This window comes from Brienomyrus brachyistius, chromosome 9 (assembly GCF_023856365.1).
Source record: "Brienomyrus brachyistius isolate T26 chromosome 9, BBRACH_0.4, whole genome shotgun sequence".
NCBI lineage: Eukaryota > Metazoa > Chordata > Actinopteri > Osteoglossiformes > Mormyridae > Brienomyrus > Brienomyrus brachyistius.
This window is the reverse complement of record NC_064541.1, coordinates 21,505,590-21,517,234: the sequence shown is the minus strand read 5'-3', so window position 1 is coordinate 21,517,234 and position 11,645 is coordinate 21,505,590. Positions and strand designations below refer to the sequence as shown.

General features: G+C 41.4%; 1 protein-coding gene across 1 annotated transcript; it reads right to left on the bottom strand.

Annotated features, from left to right (window-relative positions):
• Positions 1–317: 317 nt before the first annotated feature.
• rabac1 (Rab acceptor 1 (prenylated)) lies at positions 318–6,789 on the bottom strand. The gene is made up of 6 exons (XM_049026215.1): positions 6,637–6,789; positions 6,001–6,102; positions 5,704–5,916; positions 3,154–3,251; positions 1,930–2,031; positions 318–1,556 (listed from the first exon to the last, which is right to left on the bottom strand). The coding sequence occupies exons 2-6, from the start codon at positions 6,069–6,071 to the stop codon at positions 1,468–1,470; spliced, it is 573 nt and encodes a 190-aa protein (XP_048882172.1). The 5' UTR covers positions 6,072–6,102; positions 6,637–6,789; the 3' UTR covers positions 318–1,467.
• Positions 6,790–11,645: the final 4,856 nt, after the last annotated feature.

Genomic DNA, 11,645 nt, shown 5'->3' with positions numbered 1-11,645 from the left:
TTCCATTACCCCTGAACAACAGAATATCGATCGCTCGCCACGGAGCGCGCAATGCGCGTGTGTGAGTGCCTATCCTCCAAGGTTGTCTCCTAGGCAACAGAAAAAGGGGATGAATTGGCCGTTGTCATGGCGCTGAGGTCAACGGGGTCAGAACTAATGACAGAGATGCTTCTTTGAGCATGTGAAGAAAGGGACAAGGGGATCAGGAAGTCAGAAATAGGAGACACCGAAGGGGAACATAGAGGGAATTAAAAATACATAGCCTTGCAAGGTGACACACAATCGTACACAAATACACACAGCTCACTACAAAGAAATGCTGCACAGGCAAAATTTTATTGCACTTCCGAACTGTAAATAAAAATACAAAGCAATAAACATATAAACAGCCCACAGATATAAGGTGACAATACATTAACAAAATCCACCTGAACATTACTAAATGTTATGCCAAATATATGAAAGGGGTGATTAATAGATTAAACAGTCGATACATAAAACGTACATGTTTAATAGCCCAGATACGACTGATGTCTAAGGACAGATTACAAAGCTTAATAGGTTTAAATCCTACTAGGAGAAAGTAGAAGCCAGCGAAGCGAATATCACCTGACATGCTTCTGTTAACTCATCTTTTGTTCATAATATGACTATAAAGATGATCTTTCTGCTCTCAGCAATCACACACATCCCTTGTCTTTCATTTCCTCTGTGGGGGTTTATTTTCATTTCAGCCTTGGAGACTTATTTAATCTGATAAATATGCCCACTTTAGAATTCTTAGGTTTTATTTGTGCTTTAACATTTCTTTTTGTTCTTTAAAAGTACATTGTATTCCAAAGGTGAAAATATTTACTATAGTTAAATAAAGCTAAATACTAATTACAGGTAGAGTTAAACTGACAAACTGACATTGTCACTTTAAATTGCACAACACCTATAACACTCTGTATAGGATCTGTAGCTAATATGTGTTAGGAGAAACACATCGGTCACTTCATATCAATCAGAACAATACGAGGTTTGAAGAAAAGCCAGCATAGAGCGGGAAGCCCGAGTGCGTTCAGAGACTGCCAGTGGAGGGCGACATTCGCACATTAGAGAAGTTCTAACATGATGCCATTTTGTCTCAATAGCATTTTCACTCCACTTGGTTACATTTCACATGCAGGGCAAAATTCGAGTATGTTGTCCGTCGTAATAAAATGGTGACGTATAATCCAATTTTAAAAAATGAAAGAACATTCTCAGATTATGAGTACAGATTTACACAAAGTACATATATTTATATCCCCCAAAACACTCAGCTTGGTACACGTCAATCATTCTTTTCATAGGGACATAAGCATCAGTCTCCAAGCCTAATTGCTGAAGTCCTCGTTATAAAAGATCTTTAAGAGAAACCGTCACATTGACAATAAAAAGACATTTCTGGGATGTGAAAAGATATAGGTAACATGTCAGAGGTTAAACTGGTTCCATGATGAGCTCCTCCATGTCAGCACCGTCCAGCTCGCGAAAAGCTGCATGCGACCCAATCACAGCAAGCGTTGCCCCTGTGTGACAGAAGAATGTGAGCACAGTGCCCCCTACAGGATAGGAACGCAGGTACAACTGCTTGCTTATTAAACAGCCCAGACAGGATACTGAGAGCCACAATGTCCTAACACAAAATGAACACTAAATAATAAAGTTTTACCTACAAATATCATTATTAGTATTTGAAAGAAATGTCACTACAAGAATTCCGGTAAGTACCGGTTTCTGCTCCAAACTCTCAAAGACAAAGGAATCCCCATAAGTATAAAAATAGGGTAATTTGCAAATTTTACTGCAAGACGACAATTTTGGCAAATGCATAATACATACAGAAAATTCCATTTAAAAAAAAAAAAACTGGAGCAAAATGAAAATGATGATCAAACTTACCCAACACCCAGAAGACTGCGGCCCCAGCTCCGGCCAACCAGAACACGGGGAAGCTGACGGCTCCTGCCAGGCTCAACTGGTGAGCTCCAGTTATTTCCCGTCCTGAGAAAAGGGTTCACACTGAATCACCCTCTGTATTTATTTATATTTTATGATTTTCTCGTCATGTTTAGTTTCTGTCCCTTTTTTGTTAATCCTTCATATACACTTATTTGTAAAGCTGAATTTTGCAATTGTGCACGTTTTTTTTTCTCTGTACATTTTTAAGACAAATTGAGAAAAAGAAAATTGTTTATTTTTGGGCAAATATCGCCATTTAGATGCATACTAGTCAGCAACAGGAAAAATCGCCACTGGATGCAGCTCTTCCATATCCACCATCTTGGAACACTGCTTACTTCTGTGTAGGGTCACCAGGTGACCAATCAGACAATGAGAAGGTATAACTAGTGGGGTCAAATCAGGAGTGAGCTACGACATGAGTAAGGACCAATTAGGACGCTTTTAGAGTCTACCTCAGTGATCGCCAACTTAGGTCCCCAGTACAATAGGGTTTTTATCCTACCTGGTTTCTGATGAGCCACACCTGTCCTCAGGTAAATACCAGGAATAGGTGTGGCTCATAAAATGCCAGGCAGAATAGAAAACCTGCTGGATAGCTGATCTCCAGGACCCGAGTTGGAGACCCCAGGTCTTCATTTACAAAACTATGTAACACTCATTCACACTGCGACTCCAAAATGGAGTTTTCAGAAGTATACGGCAGGGAGGGGATTTACAAAAGTCTTCATTTTTGGGGACTGAATACTCTGGGGAAGTGTGGATGAAAGGCAGCAAGATACTACGGTCTGCGTTTTTAAATGAAAACGTAGAAGGGTGGATGTAGCTTTAGCCTATTGAAATCAGTTCCCTCAAAATCTTGAGAATTCACACAGCTGTTCAAAATATTCCGCCTCCTCGCTGAATTTCACTACCCAATCAGAAGTTGACAACCTTGCCAAATGGGCCGGTGTACCGCCTCCAGCACCATGGAAACCAGAAATACCCATGTGCCAACATTCATACTCATCCGCCACACTTATTCTTAAGAGACTTCAACTTGAAAAGTAGCCGAGTGGTGAGAGACACTATTCGGCTCCATGAACACACGTCGTGCGGTTTCACCCAGAGAGGCACACTGTCCGATGTGGTTTTTGGAAGAACGCGGCAAGAGCTTCCACTCACCGAACACAACCAACTTGGATTCGAGTGACTTAAGGTGGATGATGTAGAAGGCACCGAGAAACACAGCCAGGGCGATGAGCAGCATGGGAGAGCTGATTCTGAAAGAGGGAGCGGAACAGAGTTACCCTCTTTCCAGACTCACCAAAACGCAACAAACGACTGGCAAATGGTGAGGCAAGAAATGAATGTTTTCATTAAAGGCACATTCTCTATATCATAACCGAAAATACCATATACTTCAGTTCCAACAGTCATAAATAAAATGAATCCTCTTGGCATACTTGTTTTCCTAATGCCACACAGGTTTTCATCCATACTACTAGGCATATGGCAACATACAACTGAAATGTTAGACACTGACCATAATCTGATGGTATACTCAACCAAAAAAAAAAGAGTTTGAATGAGCAAAAACTATAATTCAATTGTAATTATAATAATTAGTCGGTCAATCAGATATAGATTTATACAAACAAGAACAGGGTATTAATAATGACAACAAAAAACAGAGATCACTCAGACATTTATCCTGCCAAACATTCCTAGTGGATTTAAAGCATCAAATTAAAACTAAAACATGACTGGAAAAATTAAAAGTTTCTAAGAATTCTTCCATCCGTCTCCCAGGCTGCTATAAAAGCACACGTTAAATTTTAATAGAAACTAATTAATCCAAGCGCTACTGGGAGTTCTAAAGCGGAGATACTGGAAAAGCAGGTTGTTGATCCACTGGTGCTCCTGTCAAAGGGTGCAGCAGATGAGAAAAATGAATGCAGTGCAGGCATGAAGAGCAAGCAGAGTAACACCAGGAAATGGACCTGACAGGTGTCAAGTCTCACATTTTACCCATGAGACTCAAGGGATCTTGTCTTCGTTTCCATCTCATGGTTGTGATGCACTTAAACCAAACCAAACCAAACCAAAAAAATAAAAAAAAGTTGACTTCAGCATCAGTAAGGACCTGCAGCGAAGGTTTACACCAAATGGCCTTTTATGACATCCCATTCGAAATCCATAGGCATCAATATGGAGTTGGTTCCCCGTTTGCAGCTATAACAGCTGCCACCCTTATGGGGAGGCTTTCCGCAAGACTTCGGAGTGTGTCTGTGGGAATTTTTGCCCATTCATCTGAAAGAACATTTGGGTAGTCAGGCACAGATGTTGGACATGAAGGCCTGGCTCACAATCTCCATTCTAGTTCATTCCAAAGTTGGTCAAAGAGGTTAAGGTCAGAGTTCTGTGTGGGTCAGTGAAGTGCTTCCACACCAAACTCACCCATCCATGTCTTTATGGACCTTGCTTTGTGCACTGGGGCACAGTTATGCTGGAACAGAAAAGGGTCTTCCCCAAACTGTTCCCACAAAGTCAGAATTGTCCAAAATGTCTTGGCATGCTGAAGCATTACGAGATCCCATTACTGGAACTAAGAGGCCAAGCCCAACCCCTGAAAAACACCCCCACAGCATGATCCCTCCTCCACCAAACTTTACAATATGCACAATGCAGTCAGGCTGGTAACGTTCTCCTGGCATCCGCCAAACCCAAACTCATCCCAGACAGAAAAGCGTGATCCATCACTCCACAGAACACGTTTCCACTGCTCCAGAGTTATGGGGCAGCGTGATGTGAGGCTTGCATGCAGCTTCTCAGCCATGGAAGCCCATTCCATGAAGCTCCCGGTGCACAGTTTTTGTGCTGGAGTTAATGCCAGAGGAAATCTGGAACTCTGCAGTTACTAAGTCGACAGAACTTTACCAGCTTTTACACACTATGTGCCTTAACACTCGGTGACCCCGCTCTGTTATTTTACGTGTCCCGCTCTGTTATTTTACGTCTTCGACTTCGTGCCTGAGTTTCTATTGTTCCTAAATGCTTCCACGTTGCAATAACACCACTTACAAATGACCATGGAATATCTAACAGGGAAGAAATTTCACTACCTGACTTATTGCAAAGGCGGCATCCTATGATAATGCCATCTGATATGATTGTACCACACTGAACTCTTCAGAACGAGTCATTCCTTCATAAAAATTTGTAAACCTGACTACATGGTTCGGTGCTTGATTTTATACACCTGTGGCAATGGGTTTGAATGAAACACCTGAATTCAATGATTAAGAGGTATGTCCCAATACTTTTATCTATATAGTGTATATGCCGTCCTCATCCTTCTTGCATTCATTTCTGGGTTATAAACAAATACAATAAATGAGTTTTGCAACACTAGTGTCAGTGATGCTCAAAATGGTAGGGACAAGTTTTGAATTTTTGAAGTTTTCAAATCAGTGTAGACATCAGTCTGATTGTATCATGAAATCAAAACTGGGCTAAAGTTACACATTTTGTAAGGTGTGTGAGCAAGACATCAGGGATTATTATTAGTTAGATTGTTGGGTTTTTTTTTAATGGCAAGCATTTTGTAATAAAAATAAGAAAATCAAAAGCCAAATTATTTTGGCTCACAATTTACACGTTTCCCTTCACCCAACTCCCTGCTTTCACTTCAGTTAAGTTAACATGCATGTCACTTAGGTATGGGGTGCTTACATGCAGTAGAGGATGAGGCCCAGGAAGATGAAAATGTAGTTGCTATGGTAGGTGTCAAGATTTCGCACCACTCGCTGGCACAGCTCCCCGAAGTTGCGAGGCTTGGAGAACTTCCGCTGGTCGACGAAGGACACCCAGGGCCTCATGGCCAGGCGCCGCCGCTCCAGCCACTCCTTGGCGACACCGCCGGAGATGCCTCTGGTGAACCACAGCCTGCTCCACATGGACAAACCGTTAGCAGCGCAATCTCAAATGCAAAACGTGCAAAATCGGATATTATTCATTTAAATCACTGACTTCCCGAACAGTCCCGCCGCAGACGGCTCTCCGGGCTCCATGCTAAAGGGAACCCCTGCCTTCGTGTCCATCTCCACCCGCAGCTCTCCGTCTCCGTTTCCACTGGATGGAATAGAATGCATTACTACGAATCGTAGTACAATAAGTTTTATTGTAGTGTTTTGCAGCAATTAACTTGTACAACTAATATTATAGGTTGCTATAGTGAAGCCTGGAGCACATCACGTAACCGGTTCATTTTTTCAGATGCTACTATTACAAACAGATGTGGAGGAAACAAACACAACCAGCTGTTTATGCCGAAAATAACATTAAACAGAAACGGTTACAAACAGATTTTTTTTTTTAATTACCCGATTTAACTTACTCGGCTGTTTTATTTTATTTGCGACCGAAACTGGTGATTTGGGGTGAGATAAATCGTGAAAATATCCTGGATGACAATCAACAAAAATATTACTAGGACATTAACGCCTCTCGCTTGCCCCTTTTCCTAAGTATTTTAACATCTTTTTAAATTAGGGAAATCCACTCAATCGCGTACGGTATAAACATACCTCAATAAAACAAATCTCGAATTTAAATCATGTAAAAATACATCATATGGCAAACAAGTTTATTGTAATAAATACTTACACTTCTACCAAACGCCGAAAATGTCCGGTATTGTGGCGGATGTATGATGTGGAAGAGATGAGAACGAAGCGGAAGTTTAGAATAATACCGTATATTCACGAATAGAGCATCCCTCCCGTCTAAAAGAAGCTCCCGCACTAGCACACCGTCAGAGGTTATCTGTTCCCTGTGCTTGCTGGCATAGGATATAGGTTCACTGTATATTGCGCTGCAGTTTTATGAATAATGAATGGATGAGCCTATAACAGACAACCAATCATATTCCTTCATTTTTAATATGTCTTAAGTATTTTGTTTTCAAGTTTAATTGTCATGTGTGTTCTGAGAAAGTTCTTATGCCACAGTTGCAGGGCTGGAGACATGTGCATGAGGGGAGAATAGGACAAACAGCAGTGCAATGATAAACAAGACAAAGGCATGGCAATATAAGAAGTGACAATAAATATGCAACACATAGGTGGTACAACGGAGAAGGATACACAAATAAGCATAGTGGAAGTAACTGTGTCGATAAAGTGGAGCACTTTCCCAACGGGCGGAGAATGAAGAGAAAGTGAGCTGGGTGACTGGTGTCCCTAATGATAAACTCAGCCCTCATCTGGCAGCGGGAGAGGTAGGTGGATTGCAGGTGAGAAAGATCTGTGCTGATCCAGATCTGTGCTGATCCAGATCTGTGCTGATCCAGATCTGTGCTGATCCATGCCCCTGCTACACTCTGGGTACACAATGGTGTGGGTGGGAGGCCTCTTTGGGGCTTCTTCACGCTGTAACTCTCCTGGATGTGGGAAAGGCAGTGAAGGCGGACCATCAGAGAACAATACATGTTTTACTTTGTCTACAGCCCAAGATGTGTGCTGCTGGCACCACTGAAACCAACGTTTGGCATGGGCACGAGTGACCAAAGGATTGGCTTTAGCAGCCTGACCATGAATATTGACCCTGTTGAGCTCCAGATAAACAGTTTTGGCAGAAACAGGAGAGCTGAGGTGTGCATTTAATTCCGCAGTGAGTTGGGCAGCTGTGGTTTTATGTTGTTTGGATACAATCTGGGTTAAGACCTGGACGTCCCTTTCGGACAGCTTCCTCTTGCATTCACAGTTACTGCTCTTGGATGTGGTTCGTCCTTCGTGGTGGTATGCAGACATTTTCTTGAAACTGTGACTCTCAATACACCACAAAGACTTGCTGTCCTGGTCAGAGATGCACCAGTAGGATGCATACCAACAATTTGTCCTCTTTTGACCTTTGATACATCTCCCATTATGTTGTGTGGATTGTAGTATTTTACGTTCAACCGCGCTACTGCTCTGCTAATTCAGCCTTCACACTTTGCTCTTACTGAAGGAATGTGAAATCCATGAAGATTAGCCACCAGGCCACACATGCATATAGTTAACTGCAGAAATATTGCCACCCCTCACGAAAGTGAGCAAAAACACGAACGTAATATCGATAATACATATAATGATTCAAATTTTCATAAAATGTTTGGAGATATTGTTAACTATTCATCCTTCCATCCATCCAACCATCCATCCATCCATCCATTTTCCACTGCTTATCTGGGGTCGGGTTGCAGGGGCAGCAGTCTAAGCAGGGATGCCCAGACCTCCCTCTGACCAGCCACCTCCCCCAGGGGAGTACCAAGGCATTTCCAGGCCAGCCGAGAGATATAATCTCTCCAGCAAGTTCTGGGTCTGCCCTGGGGCCCCCTCCCGGTTGGACATGCCCGAAACACCTCCCTAGGGAGCCGTCCAGGAGGCAGCCTAGATAGATGCCCAAACCACCACAACTGGCTCCTTTTGATCCGGAGGAGCAGCGGCTCTACTGTGAGACCCTCCCGAATGTCCGAGCTGCTCACCCTATCTTTAAAAATGATTCCTGCCAAAGTGTTGTTTTATCTTCGGAATAGTTTATTCTGTCAAAAACTTATGTGGTAAAATTATTGGCACCCTTGAAGAAAACTATAAGTAAAACCAAAGGAATTTGCATCTTTCGGGGAAAAAATGTTTCTTGATATTACGTTTAGTGTCTAGTAACTTTATTGTTGTCTATGACCATTTCCTCTTTCACTTGGGTATTATTATGAGGTTATACACAGCTGAAATCTTTTTGCCATACATCAACATGGGTAAAATCAAAAAGAACTCAACTCAAATAAGGAAAAACGCTGTTGAACAGCATATATTGGGCAATTGCTACAAAGAAACTGGTAGTCAGTTGAAATTACCATTAAGTATAATCAGAGCCATAGTAAAGACGTCTGTAAAGCATGGAGCTGTTGAAAACTTGTGAGGAAGGGGGTGCATCTGTATATTACCCCCAAGTACAGTGAGGAGGATCCGAAGAGGCAAAGAGGAGCCCAAAGATCAGATTCACGACTGCAGTGTTTAACTGAATTTTGGGGTTTCACTGTTTAGAAATCAACACTGATCCACCACCTGCACAACCAGAAGCTTTTTGAATGAGTTCCATGGAAGATGCCCTTTCTGAGACCAAGATACCAGTCCCAGTTTCTGAGCTTTGCCTAGCAGCATTAGGGTTATACTTGGAATTGTGTGTTTGATCAGATGAGACAGAAACTGAGGTCCTGGGTCACATTGTGTGTGGAGTTTGCATGTTCTCCCCATGTCATCGTGGGTTTTCCTCCGGGTACTCCGGTTTCCCCCCACAGTCCAAAAACATGCTGAGGCTAATTGGAGTTGCTAAATTGCTCATAGGAATGTGTGTGTGAATGACTGGTGTGTGAGTGTGCCCTGCGATGGGCTGGCCCCCCCATCCTGGGTTGTTCCCTGCCTCGTGCCCATTGCTTCCGGGATAGGCTCCGGAGCCCCCGCGACCCAGTAGGATAAGCGGTTTGGAAAATGGATGGATGGATGGATGGTTGCAGCAGCACAAAATCAAGGTTTTGTAATGGACCTCTCAGTCTCCAGACCTGAACCTAACTGAAAACCTGTGGTCTCAATTTTAGAAGACAGTTAACAAGAGAAAACCCAGGAATCTCAATGAGTTGGAAATGTTCTGCATGGAAGAGTGATCCAAGATCCCTGCATATGTGCTCTCCAACCTTGTTAAACACTGGAGAAAGAGGTAGAGTGCTGTCATTCTCACCAGGGGAGGCTCCACCAAATACATTCGGGGTGCCAATATTTTTGGAATCAGCATTTTGAATAAAAATTAGTCTTGGGGTTTAACGTTATTTTATTCCAAATATTTGTTTGAAAAAAGAAAAAGGCTAACCCACTCGTTTAACCCCAACAAATCACCTATTGCATGTGTAGTTCTTTTTATATCTTAATTTTCATTTTCATGAAGGGCATCAATGATTCTGGAGTTGATTGTACGTAGGTGTGAAATGATAAACAATATTGGCTAGCGTTTCACTTTCATTGCGCAACCGCTATGTATGCTGAGTTTAGTGTGCATGCAGCTGATTAGGAGTTTGGATTAGGAGTGTGCAAAACTCAATATTAACCTTTTTTATACAAAAATGCAGGCTTGTTATGTGACACTCTCATACATTTTCTGTCTACCTCACATTTTTCTGCTGCTAGGACACCTCACCCTGTCCCATATCTGTGGGGGATACTGAAAGTCCCACAAGAAGAAGACGACACAGAATGCTATAATCAGAAGCCCGTATAAAGTACTCAATCAGATGAAGTGGCATGGTGGCTCAGTAGGACACTGTGCGGCTTCATACCAGCAGTGCTGTGGGTATAATTACTACTTCAGTGTGGAGTATCTCCCTGTATTAATGTGGATCTCACCCCAAAGGCATTTGGATTGGTACCTCTGAATTGTGACCAATGGTGGCTCCAAGACTGCTACAGTCCAGAGGTAGATGGAAGTCTGGATGCTGTGGTACATGTTACTATGTATTACTTGATTTATACAGCAGTTATATGGCATAAATATGTAATTGACAATTCTTTTCAATACAATTGTTAGAGCTCTAGTAATTGACTAACTAGATCTTGATCTAAGTGCAAACTGGTATTATGCTAACGAACAGGAAAGTAGCTATGTTAAAAATGCATTATTAAGATTCTTCTGAAAAACTTACGTTCATTTACAAGCTGTGTAATAATGAAATTGTATTTTAAAATAAAGAGTATATCCTGTAAAACAATTTAATCGCATAATCGTTTTTTTTTTCATCAGAAATCCGCTTTTTCTGTAATAGTGTCAGTGATTTGAATAAACATCTAATTTTGTAATTATACCTCCATCTAGTGGTGACATGTAAGGTAGCATTTTGCGAAAATCCATGTATTTGCATTAATGATCATGGCAAGAAATTAATTAATTTAAAATGGATTCTTTTGCAGTTTTGTTACCTTTTGGAGCGCAGAGTACTTCAAACCACATATACGTGTGAATATCTGAATATCTATGGATTGCTAGAATTATTCATTCTAGATGATTAGATGGATGATCTATCCATCTGATAGATAGATAGATAGATAGATAGATAGATAGATAGATAGATAGATAGATAGATGGATAGATGGATAGATGGATGGATGTCCCCAAAGGACATTTAGCCCGTGTGAGGTTTCATACAATAGCAATGCATCTTACAATGAATGCAATTCTCACTGAAGTTAACTTGTGAAACTATTTATTGCCCAGTTTCAGCTGTTTCAACGGTAAAATATTATTCTCATTTTGCCAAATCGATTACAAGTGTTTCAACCCAGTACAAAACATAACTAAAACACACGGTACAGGCAAAGACGATTTCATATAACAAATAATTATAAAAAATACACTGATTGTACAAATTGAGTAAAATAAGTTTAAAGAAAATGCTGCCAATTCCAAACGGGGCTACCTGCTTCTAGCGACAAAATACTTAGTTGGTAAGCCCCTATGTATTTAACGACACTTTTCCTAAATGATCCAACTTTGAAGCTATTATTTTCCCTATAAGATAAACGCATCCAAATCAATTCTTCTCCGTGAGCTTCAATGCGGTATACTTGCAGTATAGCTCTGGAGACACT